Source organism: Asterias rubens, chromosome 5 (assembly GCF_902459465.1).
Source record: "Asterias rubens chromosome 5, eAstRub1.3, whole genome shotgun sequence".
Taxonomy (NCBI): domain Eukaryota; kingdom Metazoa; phylum Echinodermata; class Asteroidea; order Forcipulatida; family Asteriidae; genus Asterias; species Asterias rubens.
In genome coordinates, this window is record NC_047066.1 from 5,829,373 (window position 1) to 5,856,060 (window position 26,688).

The 26,688-nt window shown below is 39.5% G+C and overlaps 2 protein-coding genes across 2 annotated transcripts; one reads left to right on the top strand and one right to left on the bottom strand.

Moving 5' to 3' along the window:
• Nucleotides 1-207: 207 nt before the first annotated feature.
• Nucleotides 208-16,252, top strand: LOC117290676 (4-hydroxyphenylpyruvate dioxygenase-like). Its single transcript, XM_033772197.1, has 14 exons — nucleotides 208-276; nucleotides 373-399; nucleotides 578-640; nucleotides 1,966-2,070; nucleotides 4,116-4,167; nucleotides 5,296-5,378; nucleotides 5,977-6,066; nucleotides 6,798-6,901; nucleotides 8,561-8,638; nucleotides 10,817-10,868; nucleotides 11,531-11,641; nucleotides 12,522-12,710; nucleotides 13,030-13,152; nucleotides 13,859-16,252. The coding sequence occupies exons 1-14, from the start codon at nucleotides 274-276 to the stop codon at nucleotides 13,934-13,936; spliced, it is 1,158 nt and encodes a 385-aa protein (XP_033628088.1). The 5' UTR covers nucleotides 208-273; the 3' UTR covers nucleotides 13,937-16,252.
• A 2,826-nt stretch (nucleotides 16,253-19,078) lies between these two features.
• LOC117290876 (zinc finger protein 502-like) lies at nucleotides 19,079-26,139 on the bottom strand. The gene is made up of 4 exons (XM_033772432.1): nucleotides 26,003-26,139; nucleotides 23,414-23,598; nucleotides 22,144-22,399; nucleotides 19,079-21,591 (listed from the first exon to the last, which is right to left on the bottom strand). Exons 2-4 carry the CDS (start codon nucleotides 23,579-23,581, stop codon nucleotides 19,769-19,771), a joined length of 2,247 nt encoding a protein of 748 aa, XP_033628323.1. The 5' UTR covers nucleotides 23,582-23,598; nucleotides 26,003-26,139; the 3' UTR covers nucleotides 19,079-19,768.
• Nucleotides 26,140-26,688: the final 549 nt, after the last annotated feature.

A 26,688-nucleotide genomic window follows, 5' to 3' on the forward strand; every position in this document is an offset into this window, starting at 1 on the left:
ACCCAGAGCGCACTGGCACACTGATTAAGCGTTTTGTTATGGTTATTGGTTTTTGGGGTTGTGTCTAAAAAAATTATTATCTTCGCTCTAGCGCCCTCAATTGTTCCGATTTTAGTCGGGTCTAAAAAGTGAACGCACGAGAACACGACTACCACACTGAACGAACGACGACAAAGACTAGAGCTAGGTCGAGATTATATATATAGCGCGAGAGTAGGATTTTGAGCGGCGTGAAATTTATCACTTTTTTTCTCCCCGTCGAAACACATAAAAATGGTACGTTTTCTCTCATTTCGCAACAATATTTCATAATTGTCTTGACGCTATTATACCACCAGTCTTACAATCTTGAATTTCTTTGTCTTTTTACAGACCACGTACACGAACAAGGGCCCAAAGGTAAGCAAAATCAATAGCTTTTTTTGTTTGTGAAATGTGCAATCGCTGGTGCTGGTCTGAGGTTTACACTGTCAGTGTCACTGTGTGTAACTGTAATGGAATTACTCACTTTTTCTTGTCGTTTCAAAGGCTTGCTAAATTAATTTAGTAAATGTGTTGATTTTTCTTACAATTTTAGCCAGAGAATGGTCGCTTCATCGCGTTCAATCACTTGACATTCTGGGTTGGAAATGCTAAACAGGTAAGATTGAACTGTTTACTGGGAAATCCATGGTCAAAATATCTATGATCGCAGTGAAAATGGCTTGCATGGCAGACATGAAATACTACGTGACCGGCTATACTGGTTTGTGATTGGTTAATTTTGGAGGTGTGTGCAAAGGATGGAGTTGGTTTAGTGCATGATGGAGCAATACGAATTGCTAAGTACAGTTCACTGATATTGGAACTGGTGGCCTAAAGCTTAAAACTGAATGTATTTTGGTTGTGCTTATTTCCTTGTTATTATATGCCTAGTATTTTAGAAATTTCGTATTATACTTGGGAATAATAACCTTTTCTTTCTCATTTTCTTTCTGACAAACAAATTTGGTTTGGGTTGGGGGCTTTTTAAATTTTAGTTACAAATATTTTGTTTCAGTAGGACTATCGACTTTGTCAATACGATAACAAAAACTTTGTCATGAAGAATTTTTAAGTGGAAGAGTGCAAAATTAAACAGTACTGGTGTTTTTCACTGTCGCACGTAAGGGCACAGGTCAGTGCACTTGGGCTGTTTTGTCAGCAAAATTGAAAGAACAATTTTATTCCCCAACACAGACCAGTAGCAAATAAATCTAGCCTACCATGGGCTGTGGCTCTCTTTGACATCGTCTTACTAATCATGGTCGCCATGCTTGCCAATATCAGTTATCTAGGTTTCGATTACTCCTAGAACTATTTTGGTTTCGTCCGTTATGAGACGATAGCGGACGAAACCTAAATAGTTTTAGGAGTAGGTTTCGATATGCCTCTTACCACTGGGATAGCAATGTAAAGGTAGTGGATTCGAATCCCACCCGATTGATTTGCAGGTGGATTTTTTCACCAAACTCTAGAAAGTACTGAGTTAAGGGTAAAGGGTAGTAGTAGTAGTAGGGCCATTGCCACCAGACACGAGCATTCGTCGCCAAATTCCTCTCTAAATAGCAGTCCTTCCAGCTTACGTTCAGTGTCATAGTCACTATGTCGTTTAGGCTCTCCAGGTTGTTCAATCTCTGCCTAGTTACACCAGGTGGTAAGGGAGGACGTCCTCTTTAGTGTCCTTCTGAAAACATTCTTGTAACACAGAAAGGAACGCCCTTGACGCCTAGTGCCTTCCTCAAGCTCACTGTAAAAGAGGGCTTTCACTGGTCTGTCGTTTAAGGGTAAGGGGGCTGTAAGGGTAAAAAAAAACAATTTATATACTTTATCCCCAATGCAAAACTAACATCTGTTAAATCTATTTTCTTCTTATTTGAATCACTTCCCCACTTCAGTTTCAAGCAATTAGTATAGTTTTTGTTTCCCATTGATTTTGATTTACAGGCAGCATCATATTACTGTTGTCGTATGGGCTTTGAGCCCTACGCCTACAGAGGTCTGGAAACGGGAAGCAGAGATGTAGCATCACATGCTGTCAAACTGGATAAGGTGAGTTGGTTTCTAGACCATCTGCGCTAAAAATTAAAGGAACACTTTGCCTTGGATCGGTCGAGTTGGTCTGTAAAAAGCGTTTGTAACCATTTGTTATAAAATGCATATGGTTAGAAAGATGTTTTAAAAGTAGAATACCATGATCCACACAAATTTGCCTCAAATTGCATGGTTTTCCTTTTACTTTGCGAACTAACACGGTCAACCATTTATGGGAGTCAAATGTTTGACTCCCATAAAAGTGGCCCAACGTGTTAGTCGACGAGGTAAAAGGAAAACCACTCAATTTCGAGTGATACTAGTGTGGATTATTATACTCTACTTTCAAAATATCTTTCTAATCATATGCATTTTATAACAAACGGATACAAACGCTTTTCAAAGACTGACTCGGCCGATCCAAGGCAACGTGTTCCTTTAACAAGGGCTGTACACTGGTTGTGTTAAATGATTTTGTGTAGCACTTTGCTATATGGAAATCGTTTACTGGGGCATATGGAAATCGTTTACTGGGGCTAAAACTTCTATGGGATAAAAGTCTGCCATCATTTGCCTTGTGAGAGGATGTCCGATGATGGTACCAGCATATTTCTTAAAATACTCTTTAGATAATCCTAACTGTAAAATGATAATGCATTGTTAACTCATCAGTCTCCGATTTTTGCCCTTAACTGTTTTAGTGACTGGCGAGCAGGACCGGTAAGCTTACAGGTAATTTCACGTGTCAGGGTTCAAAGTTAACAATGCAACACCGGCCTGAGGCCATTGATTTAATAGACACTGGACACTAATGATAATTGTCAAAGACTAGTCTTCTGAGCTTGGTGTATCTCAACATGTGCATAAAATAACAAACCTGTGAAAATTTGAGCTCAATTGGTCGTCGAAGTTCCGAGATAATAATGATAGGAAAAAAACCTTGTCACACAAAGTTGTGTGCTTTCAGATGCTTGATTTCGAGACCTCAAATTCTAAACCTGAGGTCTCAAATTCAAATTCGTGGAAAATAACTTCTTTCTCGAAGACTACGTCACTTCAGAGGGAGCCATTTCTCACAATGTTTCATACTATCAACCTCTCCCCTTTACTCGTTACCAAGTAAGGTTCTGTGCTAATAATTATCTTGAGTAATTACCAATAGTGTCCACTGCCTTGAAGTGTCGGGCCAGTAAACTCAAGACAGAACAAGCCCAGTGGTCTTGTGTTGTTTTGGGTTTTTTTTTTTCAGTTCAATTCAACTAGGATCCAATTTACCCTGGAATTCTGCGCTTACTGCACCCTTTAAAACACATAATTCTATGGGCCATAAGCAGAGAGTTAGTTGGTAAGCAGATCCATGAAATTGTGCCCACGTCCAGACAATCTTCATGAAGGAAATACAAACCTTCCCATTCACCAATTTTTAGATGTACACTCTGATATGTCTCTTGTGCTCCCATGGTGTTCCTTTTGCATTCAGTGCAGTTTAGAGCACTTTAACACCTTTTTTGTCAAAATGCAACTTTAGTCATGCAATGTCTTCCGCCCAACTTGACAATCGTCCCAACTATAGTTGCTGCTGACTGGTCCCAACTTTAGTGTGAATGTAGGGGTGTCCTAACTACAGTTTTCTCTCAAAAACCAAAATTCATTAAATCTCTAGAATAAAGTGGTCATACCATGGAGGAAGGAACTATAGACCTTAATTCATCCATGGTCTTTTTTTATTTACTTCATACTTTTATTTGTTATTTACATGTAGTTATTTCTTTCTTTTTTTCCGTGTATTGCACTGGTCACCATACCGCCTGCTTGTGGGGTTCTCTGTATTTACTGTGATCCCAACTATAGTTGGGACGATTGTCAAGTTTGGGTGGAACACATGCATGGCCTTTTTTCACTTAAACGAGTCTAGTCGAACGACACGTCAGAATTCGACATCAATGTACTTTTTGTTGAGTGCACAATAGAATTCTATCTTTGTTGGATCGTTTCATGTTGAAAGTACCTTGTAAAACTATTTATGATAAATAAATGTTATTTTAATTTTTCAATTTGTACAGATTGTGTTTGTTTTTGAATCTCCATTGAACCCAAGTGGACCCGTAACAGAAGGTTAGCTTGACATACTCAATTTGAATTATTTCTATGCATGTAATTTTGATCCATCTTGTTTATTAATGTTGTTTACTTAATAATGTGCCAGGCTACATACCTGCGGGTACTTGTGGTTTTTTTTTTTTCTTTTTTTTTTTTCTTTTTTTTTTTTTCTTTTTTTTTTTTTTTTTTTTTTTTGGGGGGGGGGCTTTTTATTGGCGACCCCTGACCCCATTCATCCTCTGTTCAATAGCGCAGCTGTTCAGACCTTTCAGTCGGGACAACTATTGTTTATGTCAACATTTACATTTGTGTTTCTTGGTATGCTTTTCATTCGTCCAGACTCCCACAGGATTTGTATACACATTGTGTGACCTTCTATGTCATATTTGGCTGTATGGCTTCCTTTTTTCTCTTTTTTTCCTATCCAGCGCATAGGGACTTTGCAGTGATATGCGCTATACAAATAGGGTTAATTATTTACAAACTTGTATAATTGTTATTATATATCCTTGATATCCTTTATATGAAATGTTCATTTCGCATTTTGGTCAACATTTGGGGTTTTTGACAAAGGCAATCCACTTTATGTCCAGCTCTCTTGCTGTTGCTTATTTCCATGTTTTGCTGCACCTTTTGTCCAGGCATTTCTGCAATTTTTGTTATGCTTTGCAATGCAAGTCACTGTACCCAAAAATATAGAACTGACTTAGGGTTATGGCTTATTGATGACTCCTGTCTAATGAACATTTTGTTTAAAAAATACATGTAGTAATTGATAAGAATATATATTAATTTATATAGAAACTGGTTTTTGTCAGAGATTGCCTCTGAAGCAAGGTCCGGTTTGGATCAAAAGCTAAGGCCATGTACCCTATTTATTATAATTTATATAGCGCCTAATATAAAGGTATCAAATAAACAACTTGTTAAATTATTTACAATTGACTGAATGATCTTATTCTAAGATTAAGGCCGTGTCTGAAACTGTGACTTTGGCTACAGCTACAGCTAGATCGCATGCCTCTACCTATTCTTTAAAAACTGGCAGACGCGCTGATCTAGCAAAGCTCTAGCCGAAGTCACCGCTTCGGACACGGCCTAACACACAAGCAAGGTAAATAATGCTGTATTTTTTAAACACAGAAATGGGAAGGCATCAGACTCTACACGGGGACGGGGTCAAAGACATTGCTTTTAATGTAGAGGATTTGCGATCTATTTTTAAGGTAAAGGCAGCGACATTCCTCGGAAGCTTCTTCAATTTTTAAGAAATTTGTTTTGTGAACTTTATGAATTTTGTTTTTAAAGACTTCTTTTTCTTTATCTATATGAGATTGGTCACAAAAACCAGTCTCCAGTCTGATTTAAGGAACATTACAGAATATTGGCTTTTGCTAACAAAACAGTTGCTGGCAGTGTAAGCACTTTATGTAATCCACCATATAAATGAACTAACAAACAAACCTGTAGAAGTTCGAGATCGATCGGCCATCTGGGTCCCGAAAAATAGTGATAAACCGAGTACACATATTACAAATACATCGCTTAAAAAAGGAAATGAATAAAATGCTCACTGAGCAATAAAATCAAAATGGGGAATTCATGAATAAAATGCTCACTGAGCAATAAAATCCAAATGGGGAATTCATTTTATTTATTTCTCATCCAATAAGACAGTTCAGACAGAAATATTTCAAAGGATGTTTTCAACTATCATCATCATTAGAATGGTAAGTTTAATGTTAATCTGTGATCTAAGACGAGTTATTTTTTACCAATTCTGTAAACTTTAAAACTTTTTCATTGTTTGTAATTGAACAACAGAAAGCAGTTGAGAGAGGAGCTTCTGTCGTCAAAGAGCCGTGGGAAGAATCTGATGAAGATGGTTCGGTCCTGTTTGCCAAAATCAAAACGGTAGGAGGGCGGGGCAGAGTCTTTATAATAAAAAAAACTAAGGAAGTGTATGGACCGACAAAAACTCAATCAGCGTTGTAGCCACGGTGGGTGGTGCCGGCTGGGCCTGCCCAGAACTAGATATTTTCCCCCAGCACTCTTGAGAAAAATACACTGTGCTGCCCAGCACAGATTTCCCACAGACTGCACTCAGGCAATGATGACCCCATATCTAAACATAATGAATAATTTTGTTGATCTGCTTGCCCTTGGTGGATTTAGAGCCCACCAATAAAGTTGGTCAAGCTACAATAATAATAATAATAATAATAATAATAATAATAATAATAATAATAATAATAATAATAATAATAATAAGACTTGTAATGTGTACGTATCCACCTTGCTGGGTGTTCAATGCTGGGTGTTGAACCCAGTATCACCAAGCTATATGAGCACAAGGAGTCGCTTAGCATGTTTTCTTTCCTGCTAAGCAGAAAACTTGCAGGGGACCAGTTTACAGACAGTGATAAGTCTATCTCAATTTGGCCGGGGAACCTGTTCTGCTATGTGAGATTTGGTTTTCAGTCCCTACTTGACTGCGTGGGTTTTCCCTGGAAAAATTCTCTGGGGTTTTTCTCCCACATCTACTGAAATTTCTTCATCATCTTCTCTTCTTGTTTGGCTCTAACTAGAGCGATGAGAATATTTATCCAGACATAATCTTCTTGTACTTTTAATCATGATTTTAGTATGGTGAAACGACGCATACATTTGTGGAGAAGAAAGGCTACAAGGGACTATTCCTGCCCAGTTTTAAAGCTCCGATGTTTCAGGACCCGCTCAACAAAATTCTGTGAGTATAAAATAACTTGCTTGATCATAATTCTGCAGCATTACAATTTTGTCCCATTCAGCTTAAAGACCCTGGACACTATTGGTAATTGTCAAAGACTAGTCTTCACAGCAGGTGGAGCTCAACTTATGCATAAAATAACAAACCTGTGAAAATTTGAGCTCAATTGGTCGTCGAGGTTACGAGATAATAATGGAAGAAAAAACAATAGTCACACGACGTTGTGTGCTTCAGATGCTTGGTTTCGAGACCTCAAATTCTAAATTTGAGGTCTTGAAATCAAATTCGTGGAAAATTACTTTTTTCTCGAAAACTCTGCGTGTCAGAGGGAGCCGTTTCTCACAATGTTTTATACTATCAACAGCTCTCCATTACTCGTTACCAAGTAAGGTTTTGTGCTAATAATTATTTTGAGTAATTACCAATAGTGTCCACTGCCTTTAACATTCAGTATTCCGTCACAGTGTTTTCACTTCTGTTTTCACTTTTGATTGTCTTGTCTTTAACTCGGCTTGTTGTATCCTACTTGCCCTCTTCCCCAATCTGCTCCCCTTCTATACATTCCTCATTCTCACCCATATCTCTTCCCCATCCCATTCTTACCGACTCTACCTTTCTTCCATATGGCCCTGGCTATATAGACCTTTATCATGGTGTGGTCATCTTGATTTTACTTGATTGAACAACAATGCTAGCAGGTTTACTTAGGGTTGTTAGCACTTTTTACCATGGTCTTGTATTAAATGTATTGTTTGCACTGTTAAATTGGTCTGGGCAGCATTAGCTGGTCACGGGTGGCTACACGGGGGTAGGAAGACTGGGTTTTTTTCCAGCCTGTTGTTGTCTTGATGTCCTATATGTGACCGGTTGGCATTGTTTTGGCTGGTGCATTGTTTTAGTGTGCGGGTCTTTTGTTGCTTTGTATTTCTAACTTAACTTATTTTGTAATTTATAAAGTTTTGATATTGATTGTGTATGTTTGGCCAGTGGAGGTCAAGTTTCTATATTTTTTAACGTGGACAATAAATAAATCTATCTATCTATCTATCTATCTATCTATTCCAACTCATTGTAACCAAAAGGCTGGACGAATTAATAGTCTGGTGCCATGCGCAATGAGCGTTAGCATTCATTACTGTCATTGGAAACAGGGAACATGACCAAGATGGTGACAGCATGATCAAGCTCTATAGCAGTAGACCTTATGATTTACGATCTTATGTTTGAAAGGAGGAATTGAAGTTTTGTTTTCACTGACAAGTGATCAGCATTGCCCAGAGAATAACACATTGTACAACTCTGGACAAATAGGGGATCATTTCATTGTGATTGGTATTTGTTATACAATTTATCTTTCATCTTTGATGTATGACATTAGATGTAGAAAGCTTCCCTTAAAATATTGCTTGCTGAGGTGTTGTAGTTTTTGAAAAATTAGTTAAACGATGTCGCAAAAATAGTTTTTGTCTCAGGAGGCGAACATTATTTAAGCATGTAGTTTTGTCTCAGGAGGCGAACATTATTTAAGCATGTACAATGTATTTACACGACTCTTGACTGTCTTTGATGTACGACATTTCTTGCTTTATATGTGTACATGTTTGTATTTTGAATGTTTTGGCCGAACAATAATAATGACTTTTTCTTTGTTGTATTTAGGCCTGTAGTTGATCTGAACTTTATCGATCACATTGTTGGAAACCAGCCACCTGATGAAATGGAGTCTGTTGCTGATTGGTGAGTTAGTTCAAACATCACAAATTGTAGTAATGATGGGGAATTTACATTAAGAGTTTTGGGTATATTTTTTACAACACAAAACACAATGTCCACAGATTTACATTAAAGGAACACGTTGCCTTAGATCGGACGAGTTGGTCTATAAAAAGCATTTGTAACCGTTTTTTATAAAATGCATAAGGTTGGAAAGATGTTTTAAAAGTAGAATATAATGATCCACACAAATTTGCCTCGAAATTGCGTGGTTTTCCTTTTCCTTTGCAACTAACACGGTCAGCCATTTATGGGAGTCAAAAAGGTGACTCCCATAAAATTATTGGCCGACCGTGTTAGTGGACGAGGTAAAAGGAAAACCACGCAATTTGGAGGCACGTTTGTGTGGATCATTGTATTTTACTTTTACAACATCTTTCTACCCATATGCATTTATAACAAACGGTTACAAACGCTTTTCAAAGACCAACTCGACCGATCCAAGGCTTACACGGTTTGAAGATAACGATGATAGAAAGAATATTAATTTTGGTTTTTACCCATACACCGATGTGTGTTAGCACTGTATACTCAGTACTTTCCCGAGTCCTGTGAAAACATATCACAGGCATGTTACTCGGGTGGGATTCGAACCCACGACCCTTGCAATTCTAGAGCAGTGTCTTACCAACTAGACTACCGAGGTTGCCCGGCAGGTAGAGGCAGTTCGAATCCTATGTTTTGGCAGCGGGTACCGCAACGATATAATAGATGTTAAATTTGCATCGGGGATAAAGAATATTAATTTTGGTTTTTACCCATACACCGATGTGTGTTAGCACTGTATACTCAGTACTTTCCCGAGTCCTGTGAAAACATATCACAGGCATGTTACTCGGGTGGGATTCGAACCCACGCCCCTTGCAATTCTAGAGCAGTGTCTTACCAACTAGACTACCGAGGTTGCCCGGCAGCTAGAGGCAGTTCGAATCCTATGTTTTGGCAGCGGGTACCGCAACGATATAATAGGATTCGAACTGCCTCTAGCTGCCGGGCAACCTCGGTAGTCTAGTTGGTAAGACACTGCTCTAGAATTGCAAGGGTCGTGGGTTCGAATCCCACCCGAGTAACATGCCTGTGATATGTTTTCACAGGACTCGGGAAAGTACTGAGTATACAGTGCTAACACACACCAGTGTATGGGTAAAAACCAAAATTAATATTCTTTATCCCCGATGCAAATTTAACATCTATTATATCGTTGCGGTACCCGCTGCCAAAACATAGGATTCGAACTGCCTCTACCTGCCGGGCAACCTCGGTAGTCTAGTTGGTAAGACACTGCTCTAGAATTGCAAGGGTCGTGGGTTCGAATCCCACCCGAGTAACATGCCTGTGATATGTTTTCACAGGACTCGGGAAAGTACTGAGTATACAGTGCTAACACACATCGGTGTATGGGTAAAAACCAAAATTAATATTCTTTATCCCCGATGCAAATTTAACATCTATTAGATGATAGAAAGCTTTCCCTAAATAAAATATTACTTGCTGAGGTGCTGTAGTTTTTTAGAAATGAGTAAAACAATGTCATGTAAATAGTTTTCCTCTCAGAAAAAGAAAAACTAGTTTAACTTGTACAACATATTTACGCAACTCTCCTGAAGACATTGCTCTGTGATTTTCACTTCTTTTTTTTCTTCTTAAAAACTTGACGTCTAATCACTCTTTTCTTCTTAAAATCTTGACAACCTATGAACTTCTACAAGTAAATTCATTCACAGTGAGTAGGGATTCATGTCATGGCAAACAGCTTGATCTATGAAAGGTATCAAAATCCTTCAAGTGGGGGCTCTAATGGTCAACTGCAATGACGTTATTGAACTGAAAATCAGCGACGTTGCAAAAGCAGGAACTTAAGTGAAATCGGCCCCAAAATAGCTCAGTGACTGGTGTCTTTCCCTGCCTTTCAGCTGTGATGTGGACCCCAGTTCAAATCTCACCTCAGACAGGGGCCTTGCATGTAGATTAGGTTTCAGTCCCTATCTGGTTGTGTGGGTTTTCCCTATTTTGGGTTTTCCTCCAATATCTAAAACTTAATATTTCGTCTCATTTTCTATTCCTTCTGTTATTGGCACTAATTGTGAAATAAAATCTTTAGATAAATAAAATAAAATGTCCTCCATATGTCTTTATCCATAGGTATGAGAAGAACTTGATGTTCCATCGATTCTGGTCAGTTGATGATTCACAGGTGAGTAAAGTGACAACAATTTTTTTTTAATATGCTAAGTAACAAAGTTCCATTTAGCAAAGGACAGCGCGTTACAAACCAAGTATTAAGCCCGGATCATACTTCCTGCGAACGCGAATGCGAAGCGAGTTTTGGTGACGCAATCATCGGCACGCACCCCTTTTCCAATTGTGACGCAATGATATTCGCTTCACACCAAGCATTCGCAAGAAGTATGAACCAGGCTTTAAGCCCTGTTCACATTAGATTAATATATACAAAATATTTGTGGTGTCCGCACTTGGATTATTTAACGTAGTTAACTAACCACACAACAGTTTCAGGGTGAGACTGCTGTTTAACTTGCTGGTTTTATAGGGCCATTGCATCCGCACTGGACTTTTTGGCTCAGTAAGTTTTACTAGATTAGTTGACCCGGGCAGAAGGTGGCCGGTCTAACTATCCATTGGACTCGGTTAAGTAACCTGCAGGAAATTTTTCTTGGTTTACCCGAAATGAATGATTATTGAATTGAAAACGGTTTATTGATAAAAACGTCACCGCAGTCGAATTAAGAAATTTTTTACAGATAAGAATATTTACAAATATATATTTATTAAATATACATTTAATACAAATTATGAATTAATTCCCTGACCCTTCTACCACATCTCCTTCTCTAGATCCATACAGAGTACAGTTCTCTGCGGTCCATCGTTGTTACCAACTTTGAAGAAACGATCAAAATGCCAATCAACGAACCTGCCCCGGGCAAACGGATGAGCCAGATTCAGGTATCACATTTCTTTAGCTGACCTGTTTTGGGTGTGTTTTTTTTCTTTAAGGCAATGGACACGTTTGGCTCAAAATAATTATTAGCATAAAAACTCACTTGGTAATGAGCAATGGATAGCTGTTCATTGTATAAAACATTGTGAGAATCTGCATTTTCTCCTTGGCAAAGGGCACCCTTATGTAAATATCTGCTGTAGCATTTCAAGGGCACCAAGGCAATGACCAGGAAGCCTGTTGCCTTTGTTGCCCCCATCAGGTATCAGGCCTGAAATTTCCAGGAAGCCACCAAGAAATGCAATGTTTGATCATTATAAAAAAAGAAATGTTGATTATATTGTTAAAATGCAAAGCTCGCCTATCTGAAATAATGTTTGAAGCTTTGCATGGTTTGGTGATTTGCATGAAAAGAGCTGGTGTGGTCTCAATGTTTCGGGTAGTATACTCTGCTCGTCTTCAGGAGAAAGCTCTGAAGATGAGCAGAGTGTACTGCTCAAAACGTTGAGACCAAACCGGCTCTTTTCAGAGCCAACACTCCCTCATAAGAGGATTGTTACATGGTTGTAACCGCAAGTTTACTACTATTTATAGGGTGCGTTCGATTAGCTTCCAGTGTTGACCCTGGGGAGCTCACTCGGGTGAGCCCCTGACAAGAGCTAATTGAATAGTCACTCACCCTCTTGTAGACATGTCATGCACCTCGGGAAAACCCCAAGTGACCCGTTCTAGAAGCAGGGCACTTGGGGCTGACCCGGGTGAGCCCCTGGAATGTCCTCAAAGCTGTTCGAACGTACCGGGGCAGACCGGGGTCGACCTGGGGGTCTAATCGAATGCACCTATAGTTTATTCCTAACCTATCTTTTAAATTGTTCCCATGAACAGGAATATGTCAACTATTATGGAACTGCTGGTGTGCAGCACATTGCCATGAACACATGTGACATCATCAAGACAGTCACCAACCTCAAAGCCAGAGGGCAGAACTTCTTGACAATTCCTGATTCGTACTACAAGAACCTCAATGCACGGCTCAAGCTTTCTAATATAAAGATCACTGAGAGCATGGAAATGGTAAGCAGCTGTCGATTACTGTCTGAGTGTGACAATAACTGTCAGAATGTGACAATAACTGTCAGAATGTGACACTTACTGTTAAAATTAGACAATAAATGACAGAAGGTGACAATAACTGACAGAGTGTGACAATAAATCTCAGAGATAGGAATAGCTAAACTGTCTTGGATATTTATGAATGGTTGTTTAAATCCTGGTAGGGTTGTGGCTGTGTGAAAAAAGACCCCGCCTTAGACTTTGCCCTTATTAAGTACACCCCAGCACGTAGTGTTTTTGGAAAATCTTGAGTGTTTTTCTCTTTCCTTTTCTCTTTCAGATTCAGAAACTGAACATCCTTATTGATTTTGATGAGGGAGGATATCTCCTCCAGATCTTTACTAAGCCAATTCAGGATCGTCCGACCGTCTTTCTTGAGGTCATCCAACGCCACGGCCATGAAGTAAGTTCCAGGGCCGCAATTTCAAAGAGCTGCTTAAGCACAAAAAGCAGCTGAGCCCAACAAATTATGCTCACCAGTATAAGGTTACCAGCCAAACTTCCACATCACATGTACAATTTGTGACAGGTATCCTGCTCATTTCTGCTAAGCAGAATTTTATCAAGCAATGTTTTCTGCTGAAGCAGCTCAAGATGAGGGCCCAGGGCTGCAAATTTATATTTCTACCCTTTCCTGACCATAGCTATGGTGCATCTATAGGTGACTTTAGTTGACTGTACAATTCATACACCAGCGGTTGTTTATGTCTCAACAATTCGGTAATGTCAAGAACGAGACCCGAACACGGCTATACTCTGCTGATCAGAAACACCAGAGCCTGGGTCTGGTGCTCTCAGGAACATTGACTCCTAAAAAATTGGGTCAATACACAGGTACCACAGACTGCCACAAAGTACCATACCCTCAATACCAACATTGGATACATGGTGTTGTTATGTTTGTACAGCTGGTATTATGACGATACAGTGTCCTGTAGAATTTTGTGGCAAGAGGTAGTTGGGAAGGAGAGTTCACCATTTGTGGCATTTTGTGGTAAGAGGCAGTTTGGCGCGATAGTGCACAGGTATTTGTTGAGGTTTTAAAATTAAATCAGTGTTTATATTATTTCTGGCCAACATTTGTTATTTTTTTTAAATTGTTTTGACAGGGTTTTGGAGCTGGGAATTTCAAGTCACTGTTCGAAGCGATCGAGCAGGACCAACAGAAGAGAGGGAATCTTAAATAAGCTCGAGATTCCAGACTGCAAAGATGTTGACGAGGCAAGACTAACAGAATTTAACATCTCCCGTCATCAGCAGATGCTGAAAAGTAAAAATCCTTTCTTCCCCTTTGTTACTTTTCTCTTCCTTGAGTAGTTTTGTCCCCTCCTACTTTGTACCCTCCTGAAAGATTTCTGAAAGACCCCTGTCCTAGATTTGCTGTGAAATGCTGAATCCTTCAGAGAGTAGAGTGGCTTCAATTGGGGTGAAATCATTTAAGCTGTTGACACTCTTGACACCTGACCCAATGCCCTGAAGAGGTCGGGGCCACTCCACATAACTACTACCCATTTTTCGCTTACACAGCTAGCGCGAAGATTCGGCGCTTTTACAGTAAGCAGAGATCGTAAGCGCAGATTTTGCTGGTACTGTAAGCGAAGAATGGTGATCGCAAGTGCTGAATTCAGCGGTAAGCAGAGTCATGAAATTAGGCCCGGTTTATTAGGTCAGTAACAACATCGGCCATTTCTGGGCCTATGTCTTGGGGGGAAAGGTTCTCTCTAAAGGGTTGAACAGCTACGATTACCTATTATCATTTATTCATTTGAAATTATGTATCTGAAATACAGCATTCATCTTTTACATTTATTTTTTATTATTTAGTATTATTTTATTTGTCAGCATTAATCCCATTCTGTATTGTCTGCTAACTTAATAAGTTTACACCGATTTGATGAACAGCCAGAAAGCATTGCAAAGCATTTTTCCCTTTTGGATAATCACTTCCTTATCACATAAGACATATTCCTATAATGTTTTGGAAAATTGAACGCTAAAATATTGACCCCATTATGGCTTAAGGAACTTGCCAACTGTTAAAACAACAAAATTTCAGCTTTTTTTGTTAAATGACTGAACACATCATTTTACCCTCAGGATCAAGTGTGCTTTATTTTCCCACAAAACTATTCAAATGTCTGATTTAACGAGAGATGATTGAAAAATGTCTCAGAGATTCTTGTTTCTCTGTTATCACCCATGTATGCCCTGGGTTTCATCTGTGATTGGGCAAAGTGGCAATAAAAACCTACAGCAGCTTTTGTAAAGTATAAAACATTTTGGCAATCATTAAACTTCAAAGTCATGTGGTTATGTACAAAGATATAAGTTTTTATGCCCCAAATTGTGAACCTGAGAAGCGTTACCACGGTGACAATTTTATGATCATTATCAGGATTATTTTTTTCAGCGGGGACACTTTCTGCGATAACTCAAAGGCTAGACCACCTTTCAAAGTAAAATTTCAGATGTTAGTCTTATTGTATACATCTACATTTATGTAGGATTAAAACAATTGAACAGTTCAAATTTTAATATGGAATGATGAAAAAAGAAAATTGATTTAGCAAACGTTGTATGATGTCATTTAAGAAATGACAGATTAGTCTTCCTCCCAATTCCTTAGTCTTCTTACCATCTTTAACAAGTGATCAATAATTTGGTGTTTGACGAAGACAAATTTACTAGAGAGGGACTTGAACTTGGGACCTTCGGATTACTGTGAAAACAAAAAACTTGACTCCACAAAATAGCCGAATGTGTTGGTTCACAACGTATAAGGAAAACCGTGCAATTTCGAGGCATGTATGTGTGGATCATTGTATTCTACTTTTAAAACACCTTTCTAACCATATGAATTTCATAACAAGTTTCACAAGCTTTTTATGGACCAACTCGACCGATACAAGGCAACGTGTCCCTTTCGTCCGGAGGTCACGGGTTAAATCTAGCTCTTGACAATTTTGTTTTTCAACCTTGAAATTATTTAAGGTTTACCGTATTCAGTTTCCCTAGTGCTTTATACTGGATTAATGTTAGGCCAAGATTAATGTTTAAATGCATTGGTGTAACTTAAAATGTTTTAGTAGAACTTAACATTTCCCTTTTTAAAGAGGTGCCCCTTTGGTAAATGCCCTTACAAACTTGCCCACTAATGGACCGGTGTACAGTGCCCCATGTTGAACATGATATGATTATTCTGTATGTAATACTTTTGGGTGAAGTCAACTTTAGTCAAAGTTTTATGGTGTATACTATATTACATAAAATACTATTAATCATTGATGAGCCTATTTTAGGTTTTTACAAGAGTGAACCCCAATGTTTGAGCATTAGAAGGTTAGTTTTAAAAGAGTGATTGTTCAATTTAAATTATGGTATTATTATATATTTTTATGTGCAGGGTAATTGGAAAAATGGATTGTGTGTTTTATCTGCCAATTGTCAACACCATGTGTGAATGTAATTATTAAATACAATGAAGTACAATTGACACTAATCTATCTTCCAATGCAGTACGGTTGTTTTATTTGATGTGGCCCTTTCCTAGATGCTAGCTAAAGAATACATTGTGGACAACCTGACAGCCTTCAACTTGTTTACAACATCACGGTTGGGTTTCACAAAGAGTTTAGACTAGTCTGATCACGAGTTAGGACGAGTTACTTGTCCTGACTTAGGAATAGCATTCAGTTTTTAACAACTCCTAAATAATAGTCCAAGTACTAGTCCTTAGTTAGGACTATCGTGAAATTGACCTAAGCCAAATTAATATACTGGGCCCCTGTCTTTATCCGCAAAGATAAATACGGTTACCTGCTTTTCAGAACCAGTGATTTCATTGGATACACAGGGGCCAATTTCATAGAGCTGCTTAAGCAAAAAAAATGCTTAAGCACGAAAACAGCTCGCTGATTTTACACATGTTACTGGCCAAAATTTCATGCCATATACATTGCTTGTGACTGGTATTTAGCTGTTGTTTACTTAGCATAACAATTGAGTGGAGTCTTGGCCGGTAATCTGATTTTACTAAGCAAGAATTTTTTGCTTAAGCGAAATTTTGGGCTTAAGCAGCTCTATGAAATTGGGCCCTGGTTTCATTGGATAAACGTGCAGTGACGTAAGCATTCTATATCTGTGTTTTGATTCGTCCGAGGTGACGTTTGGCAGCTGCACTTGTGGTCGTCTGGCATAGATCTAGGTGACGGATGAAGATGGACGGGTATTGACCTACGACCCTCTGGCTTTATTCATGAGCCTCGAAATGTGACGTCAGATGTTTAGGCTAAGTCTAGGCATGGAGGAAGAAATAGGTCTAGGCACAGTACTTCGCTCAGCCCCGGCGGCATCCAGGTATGGGATAATCAACTTGCACAGATTATTGTTCAGCAAGTACGTCATGTGTGAGTGTGATGCATTAACCAATGAGCGTGATTGGTACGTTTGCCCATCCCAGCGCCTTTGGTTTTAAGGCAAGGCGAGGAGCTCGGAGGCAAGTAGCCTACTACCATCGTGCGTGGTGATTATGTATTGTAGGTGGCAGCAGACTTTCACGTAACAAAGCGCTCTACGTATGGGCGCACGTGCATGCGCTATGAAAAAGAACCTGTTAAAGGCAGTGGACACTATTGGTAATTACTCAAAATAATTATCAGCCTAAAAACTCACTTGGTAACGAGTAATGGGGAGAGGTTGATAGCATAAAACATTGTGAGAAACGGCTCCATCTGAAGTGACGTAGTTTTCGAGAAAGAAGTGATTTTCCACGAATTTGATTTCGAGACCTCAATTTTAGAATTTGAGGTCTCGAAATCAAGCATCTGAAAGCACACAACTTCGTGTGACAAGGGTGTTTTTTCTCTCTTTATTATCTCACAACTTCAACGACCGATTGAGTTCAAATTTTCACAGGTTTGTTATTTTATGCATACGTTGAGATACACCAAGTGAGAAGACTTGTCTTTGACAATTACCAATAGTGTCAACTGCCTTTAAGTTTGCCACCTTGTATTCTACAGTCTGTATTGGAAGTCATTACTTTTTAAGTTTACACAGTACAAATAAATCCCCTGGCGGCTGAGAAAATAATGCACCAAGCAGATTAGAAAAACAACAATTATTATTACGTTTTTTTATAGATTTTTTTATTGTAATAATAAACCTTTCTTTTGCAACGTCCTCGACCGAGAGGTTGGAAAACTTATGACGAGCAATAAATGCAAAGCAGAAATAGATACCTATAGAGTTCGTAAGAATGCTACACAAATATTCAAAATAGTGTCGCATTTGTTGGGAAAACAGAGCAACCAACTTGAGAGGTAATTTATTTAATTGAAAGTTTGCCGAAGTTGTTGAATTTATTCACAACATCCTGTTAAAACATCTGAACGTTTTGCTAACATTCGGCCGTCCATGCCAACCAGCACGGTTTGTTTACCAACAATGGAAAGCGTGCAAACATGGCGGCCGGTCACTGTCAAAACTTGACAAAATATGCCTAAAGAAAATGTACACCGGCTTGGGTAAGTTTACTTGCCTGGTCAAGTAAACTTATTAAACTGTCAAATTGATATAATAATAAGAACTTGCTAGGGTGACAGTGAGCACTCACTCTCTTTCCGGGTGCATGGATCAAAAGTTCGGGACGATCGAGAGGGCGAAGTACAGGCCCACCTATTGTAAATTTACAGACATTGCCTCCCCAGTGGGCTGTTCGTATAACCATAGAGCAAGGAATCCTTGCTCTATTATGGTATAACAAAGCTACCCTTTATAGGATGCGCCTAATGAACTGTAAAGATAATAGTTCTCATTCATAAATTGTTTTACACGTCTATATTAACAGCATACGAGCTACTCTTGCAAACTACCAGCAGAAATGAAGGCTATGTATTAAAGTGCATGTACCAGCAATGATACGATACCACTTCCTGTTCTATAAGAGCTGCATGGCAAAAGTGATACCGGTACGTATTGAAAATTATGATAATTATGGGCCAAAGTTCGACGAAAGGAAATACATTGCTGTTATCTACAGGGACCATAAGGTAAACATGGGGTTTCCTGCCCTTGCAATATAACATCCAGGTTGGGTCAGATCGATCTGGCCGGGCCTGCCAGAAAAAATGTTAATTCCAAAATGGCACAACGGGCCATGTCACACGACTGGAAATTTACGAGCAACCACTTCCAGGCAATCTCCAATAAGAAAGCCTATTAATTTTGTTTTTTTACCCATACACGATGTGAAAAAAATATCACAGGCATGTTACTCGGATGAGATCCCGAGTACATGCCTGTGATATTTTTTTCACAGGACTCGGAAAAGTACTGAGTTTACAGTGCTAACACATATCGGTTTATGGGTAAAAACCAAAATTAATATTTGCATTTCAATATTCACACATTTCCTGTTGATAGTATACACTATTCAAAAATGACTCAATGACCAAAGGGATCCTAACATGCACTGCACTTGGCTGTAAAAGTTGCCTCGCGTAAAGCCCATTTGATTATTGTGATGATGACGTCACAGGTCAGTATTTTTGTTTCAGACAGAGACATCTCCATTGATATCTGCGGAAATGCCATGGTGAAGTTGTGATAAACGAAATAAAAGATACGAGGCCTATAACGAGGCCGGTTTTGAATTGTTTATTTTTTTAAAGACCAGTATCTGCAGTGTATGTGACCTAACATGATTATACATTAAAACATGGACTAACAAACTTGTGCAAGATTCAGCTCAATCGGTCATCAGAGTCGGTCATGAGGAAACAGTAAAAAACACCCTTAAATGTGTTTCCACAGTTTTCAAAAATCAGGTTTTGGCCGGACGCGCGTGATAGAGAACATTGTTTACTAATTTCCTAAAAACGTTTTCGTTTTAAGCAAAACTATTTCAAGGAAGGTTTCTCACTTTGACAATCTTTATACCAAACCCAAATCCAAATCTGTTAGCATTTATACTTTCAATTTTACAAAAATGTTGTACACACAAATGGCTAATATAAGTTTCATTTCCTTGAGTGTGTCCGGCAATGGATTTTATAACTCGCAGCATGGCGGAACTCTTTATTGCAGATAGTGCACTGGTGAGGTTTCTTATTCATGTGAATCAAGTTATGGGTAGTCAGGTAGCTGCTGTAGGCAAACCTAGCCGGGCAACTCGGGCATTTATACGGCTTCTCACCCGTGTGAACACGCAGGTGACTCCGGAGATTCTGTGCACACGAGAAGCTCTTCTCGCAGTGGTGGCACCTGTACGGGGTTTCCCCGGTGTGGATGCGCCGGTGGCTGGTAAGGTTAGAGCTCTGAGCGAAGGCTGCGTCACATTCGGTACACTTGAAAGGCTTCTCACCCGTATGTGTCCTCACGTGTTGCTTTAGTGCATAGTTGAACTTGAACCCCTTCCCGCAGTCTTTACAGCGGTGAGGGCGCCCGATATCGGCGGGAGAGTCACTTTTAACATTTGGCCGCTTCCCGCGTTTTTTACTTTGCTTGACGTCCGCACGAGGGTGCATTTTATCACGGTGCATCTGCAGCCCGCCCTCTCTCTTGAAACCCATCTTGCACACTTTGCACTTGAATGGTCGTTCCCGTCTGTGGGCCCACTGTTCGTGCGTCTTGTACGGCCCTTTCTGGTTGAATTTTCTTTCGCAGATATTGCACTTGTAAGTGACCGGTCCCCTCTCGTGATTCCGCACGTGAAGTTTGAAAGCCTTCAAGTACTTGAAGTTCTTGGGACACTCCTCGCACTTGTACGGCGTGATGCCAGTGTGAATGCGCAGATGCTTGTTCAGGTTGCTCACCTCTGCAAAACACTTGGCACAGTAACTACACACGTACGGTTTCTCACCCGTGTGAATGCGCGTGTGCTTGCACAAGTTTGCGTTGCTGGTGAAAGACTTCTCGCACACTGTGCACAAAAATCTGCTGGTTTTGGTTCCTCCGTTTTCTTTGGCTGAAACTTTGCATGTTTTAGGCCTACCACGTCTCTTTACACAAACAGCAATTGCATTTCTCCCCGAAGATGGCGGGTTTGTGCTCCGATTAGTTTCAATGGTCGGACAGGTTTTACTCCTCAAGGATGCCCGATTCTGACTCTCCACCTCAACGGGTTGTTTTTCTAAACGTGTCCGCCTATTGTTTTTGATACCCTGTTTTTTAATGGTGGGTGGTGTGGCTTTAGGTTGATCTTTTACAGGCACCTTGGGTTGGTCTTTCACCGGCACCTTGGGTTGGTATTTCACCGGCACCACTTCGTCACAAACGGTACTTTGTGAATCTGATGCAAGAGTTGAATTCTCCCGCTTCTTTGACAAGATTGACTCCCTTCCCGCCCTTTCCGTAATCTCGCACACCCGAACTTTTCCCGCGAGTCTATTTACCTCGTCCGTTGAATGCGAAGGCTTTACGTGACTGCTTTTGATTTCTGTGGAAGATTCTACAATTTCTCCACAACTGGATTTCAAGCTTTGATGTCTTGTCTTTATTCTATATTTGAGATATCTTAGTTCATGATTCCTCCTGTGTGATGCGTATCTGGCGAACGTCCTGAAACTCCACCCACAAAGCACACAACAAAACACCTTACAGGACGATACCATACGGCTGTTTGAGTTGTGATTCTTTTCGCCACCCGTATCCTGGGTATCATCCCGGTTAAGATGGTGCGCTTGCCTGAAGTCACCAAGGGATAGTTTCAGGATTGGGAAACAATCGTTGATGCGGATGACTTGATTCTCAGTGTGCTCCCGTATGTCACTGCGGTGAGCTGGTATTGGGGTTCTGTGGTACTTTCGATGACACACACTGCATCTTTTATCATACACGATACCTATTTAAAGAGTATCACACAATAAAATTAATTCACACGGTTTAACTATGGCACTGGGTCGGCCATTTTGAAAAACCGTTAAGCGAGTTGATTTAAGCCATCTTACAATGTTCAGCTTGCTATTATTAGCTCCACTAAAAGAAGTATGACATGTGTGTACTTGTCCCTTTGGGTTGGCACTTTCTACCGCAATAATATCAGTGAATGGTCCTGGCTCCTGAGAAATTTGCATCTTTTATCATACACAATACCTATATAAAGAATATCAAACAATAACATTAATTCACACGGTTTAACTATGGCACGGGGTCGGCCATTTTGAAAAACCGTTAAGCGAGTTGATTTAAGCCATCTTACAATGTTCAGCTTGCTATTATTAGCTCCACTAAAAGAAGAATGACATGGGTGTACTTGTCCCTTTGGGTTGGCACTTTCTACCGCAATAATATCAGTGAATGGTCCTGGCTCCTGGGAAATTTGTGAAAATTGTAAACTGGTTTTGGAAAGAATGTTGTTTTAGTGTTGAATTTTAAATGCGTTGATTGGACTTACCTTTCAGGCCCCCTGTCGACTTTCTCCCACCGTTTATAACATCTTTGCAATGTTCACCGTCGTTCAATCCCAGAATCAACTCATGACCATGACCTACGACCTTTGTGGTGACGTAAAAGATCTTGTCCTTGTACTGGTAGGCGGCCATGTTCACTCCAGTCCAGGTGACATACGTAGAAGTTACGTGACGTAGCCAGTTAGTGTTTTCGTCATCACAGACTTTCAGGACTTTGCAGAACGTTTCCCCACATTGAATCTAAAATGGACACCAATAAAATATTGATCTTGAGGAACTGTTGACTGATGTGAAATTCCACGGTAGAAGACTGTTAAAAAACATCTCTGGTCCTTCAACGATCATTTTGTTTTCAATATTTTCAAAAGCTTGATTTTCATTCGTTTATACAACGGCCCTTTATTCAAAGTTCTTCACGCAAATCAACTACGCTTAGAATTAATTAAAAGGCAGTGGACACTATTGGTAATATTGTCATAGACTAGCCTTCACAGTTGGTGTATCTCAACATGAGCATAAAATAACAAACCTGTGAACATTTGAGCTCAATCGGTCATCGAACTTGCGAGATAATAATGAAAGAAGAAACACCCTTGTCACACGAAGTTGTGTGCGTTTTGATGGTTGATTTTGAGACCTCAAGTTCTAAATCTGAGGTCTCGAAATCAAATTCGTGGAAAATTACTTCTTTCTCGAAAACTATGTCACTTCAGAGGGAGCCGTTTCTCACAATGTTTTAGACCATCAACCTCTCCCCATTACTCGTCACCAAGAAAAGTTTTGTGCTAATAATTATTTTGAGTAATTACCAATAGTGTCCACTGCCTTTAATGAACCACTGCAGTCATAATGTGAAATTTACAAGCGGGACAGCCATTTAATTGTTTACATGCAAACACGCCCCTATTTACCACACGAAACACACTTTCGTTATACTTTGCTAATTTATGCTATATACAGTGACAGCTTAACCTCGTCGCACGTCTATCTCAAAGATGAAAAAGAGCATTCCCATTATTTTCACATTTCTTTTTGCAGCGAATGGAGTGTTTCGCAAGAGTTCAGCTACAAGTCAACTGATGCGAATCATTCGTTGCGAATTGTGACGTAAAAATTCGTATTGCATTAGTTTGCATTCGCAGGAAGTAATATGAACCAGACTTTACTGTTTGGCCCCAGGCGACTCCGGAAGTGGGTCTCATCCAAAGGATGTCAATTTCACAAAATATAGTTTTACCAATCCAAAGCTTTTACCTCCCAGGTGTGAGGCATACCATTCGATGGTTGATGATCTCCAGTAGCTGGTAGAATACGCCCCTCCAGAGGTCCAAACCACACCCCTTTGTCGATACATTCCATTGCCCAGACACCACGCTCCTTTGTCTTACCCCCTCGACAGACGAAAAGGCAATGAGGATGCATGGTGGGGGATCTTTAACCTGCGATCGTGGGTGAAAACAAAAAACATGTTAAGTTATTCGGTTTTGCGGTAACACCAATTACTACTTTTTCTAATGCGTAGATTTCGTTCTTCGGAAACATCTCTAATATTTTGTTCTTCGAAAACATCTCTATATAGGCCTACTGCCTCAGAGCTCGGAGCATGGAACAACAAACTAGGCGCTCCATGCGCGGAGTAAGTTTCTCTCTAATAAAACAAACGGCTACATTATCCAAAATGTATGATTATGTGGTTTCTAAACAATAACTTATAATACTATTTGTGTTTACAAGGGGGGTATATTGTTTTATACACACCATAACAAAACACATGCACACACAAAACCATCGTACACAGGCTGTGCACAAGGAAGAAATCAATTGATTTTGTGAACTTTTTAGTTTTCGTTAATAATGGCAACACTCTTTTGCGATCTACACCGTTAAACTGCAAGACCATCTGCAAAGTTTGATTGGTGTTGTTGTTGTTTTCGTTGTTGTTGTTGTTGTTGTTGTTTTCGTTGTTGTTGTTTCGCACAGGATAGTGGTGCTAAACCGAAGAGAGCCCTCGGTAAAAGAAATCGCTTTATTTCGCTCCTTTTAAAGGCAGTGTACACTATTGGTAATTATCAAAGACCAGCCTTCACAGTTGGTGTATCTCAACATATGCATAAAATAGCTAACCTGTGAAAATTTGAGCTCAATCGAGTCATCAAAGTTGCGAGATAATAATGAATTTAAAAAACACCCTTGTCACACGAAGTTGTGTGCGTTTAGATGGTCGTTTTCGAGACCTCAAGTTCTAAATCTGAGGTCTCGAAATCTAATTCGTGGAAAATTACTTCTTTCTCAAAAACTACATTACTTCAGAGGCAGCCATTTCTCACAATGTTTTATATCAACCTCTCCCCATTACTCGTTACCAAGAAAGGTTTTATGTTAATAATTATTTTGAGTTATTACCAATAGTGTCCACTGCCTTTAATTTATGACAACGTTTGTTTATGTGTCAGTTTGCACGTAAATATATCCGGTATGAATCCAACCATGGGTGGAGGAATGAAATGGAGGAAGGAAAATATTATGTCCTTCCTGATCAAACTGGAGATTGATCAAGCCGTCTATACCGCCATTTAAAGGCAGTGGACACTATTGGTAATTACTCAAATAATTATTAGCTTAAAACCTTTCTTGATTACCAGTAATAGGGAGAGGTTCATAGTATAAAACATTGTGAGAAACAGCTCCCTCTGAAGTGACGTAGTTTTTGAGAAAGAAGTAATTTTCCAAGAATTTGATTTCGAGACCTCAAGTTTAGAATTTGAGGTCTCGAAATCAAGCATCTGAAAGCACACAACTTCGTGTGACCAAGGTGTTTTTCCTTTAATTAATATCTCGCAACTTCGACAACCGATTGAGCTCAAATTTTCACAGGTTTGTTACTTTATGCATATGTTGAGATACACCAACTGTGAAGGTTAGTCTTTGACAACTACCAATAGTGTCCACTGCCTTTAAAGGTACTGTCCTTTGCCAGTCTTCTCACTTGGTGCATCCCAACATAATGCAGAAAATAACAAATTTGTGAAAACAAAATTCTTGGTCATCGAAGACGCGAGAGAATTGAAAGAAAGAAACACCCTTGTTGTACGAACTGTGTGTGCTTTCAGATGCCCAATAAAGGGCTTCAGGCCTGAAGTAATATAATGTTTTGATTTAGAAATTTTCTCTTTCTCAAAAACTACATTATTTAAAAATGTCGTTTTCACAATGTTTTATACTATCATCTCCTCCATTGCTCGCTACCAAGTAAGTTTTGTGGTTTTATTTTAGCTATTATTTTGATGCCCATAGACAACATGACTTTCCTAAACATGACAAACCAAGTTATAAGAATCCCATTACTTTCCGACGCCATGTGCTACAACAAACGGTCCAAAATGCACACATGTCTGATGTTCCAACTGTTGCAAGATGTTCAAGACATGTCGATACAATACAGCCAGGTCTGAGCCAAGTGAACACGGCTACCAGACATATAGCAATGGTACTGGTGCCTTCAACGAAGTTGCCAACCCCATATTATTTCTCGACTGCCTGTGCTAAACAATCGGTCCAAAAAATTAAAGCATTGCACAGTTTCAACCGTCTTGCAAAAATATTGTCCAAGACATGATGGTACCCAAGTCAAGCCTGGGACCCTTGCTCTATATGCCGAGGCCAAGGAGGCTAATAAGATACACGTAGGCCTACACTACACGATTTCTTACAGCTCAACGTGCATGGAGGTGGTGTCCCACAACAAACCAAAGTGGTAAAGTAACTGTAAACTTTCAACAAAGCCAAGATTTGTTTTGTAAACAAAATTCAATGGACCATTTTATTGGGACAATCTGGACTCACCTTACTTTCAGCTGAGACCCATCCTGGCATAGAATGCTCGTCAGTTTCTCCTCAGTCGGCCTTATGCTCCATTTTCTTGCGTTAAAAACTCAGATTTCTTGTGGCATGAGAGTGGGAGACAACTTATTGCAACAGCCCACCAAAGGTCGACAGCTCGAGCTATACGCACAGCAATCATGTTCTACTGCAGCGATACCGGAGAGGTCACGGCTTGCTATGCCGAGTGAAAACGCGGATGTTCATCGTTAAAACACCTCCCCTCGAGGGAACGAACCGATGACACTGTTTTAAAGGGATTTTCACTTTCACTTGGAGTTTTTTATGACTTCACTTTCTTGTATTATGATGAGGTGGTATAGGAAAGTTCAGGGTGATATAAAATCGCTCTGCTTCATACCTCTATTGTTGATGAGACACTGTTTTAGAGGGATTTTACTTTCACTTGTTTTTATAGAACAATAATTTAATTTTCTTGATGATGAGCTGGTAGAAAGTTCAGGATGATATAAAATCGCAATGCTTCCTACTATACCTCTATGGTTGATTACACCGTTTTAAAGGGATTTCCACTTTCAAGTTTCACTTGGTGTTTTTAGAAATATGGTTTCACATTCTTATAATTATGTTTTGTAACTTTTGTCAATCTCATCTTTTAAACTGGTTGTTTAACATTCTAACTTTTTGCC

Coding starts and splice junctions, on each gene's coding strand:
- LOC117290676 (XM_033772197.1), top strand. Junction 6,067..6,797: donor TGTTTGCCAAAATCAAAACG/GTAGGAGGGCGG, acceptor TCATGATTTTAG/TATGGTGAAACGACGCATAC. Junction 10,869..11,530: donor GGTCAGTTGATGATTCACAG/GTGAGTAAAGTG, acceptor CTCCTTCTCTAG/ATCCATACAGAGTACAGTTC.
- LOC117290876 (XM_033772432.1), bottom strand. CDS start 23,581: ATGCATCCTCATTGCCTTTTCGTCTGTCGAGGGGGTAAGACAAAGGAG. Junction 22,400..23,413: donor GTATGCCTCACACCTGGGAG/GTAAAAGCTTTG, acceptor TGTCCATTTTAG/ATTCAATGTGGGGAAACGTT. Junction 21,592..22,143: donor GTCGACAGGGGGCCTGAAAG/GTAAGTCCAATC, acceptor CTCTTTAAATAG/GTATCGTGTATGATAAAAGA.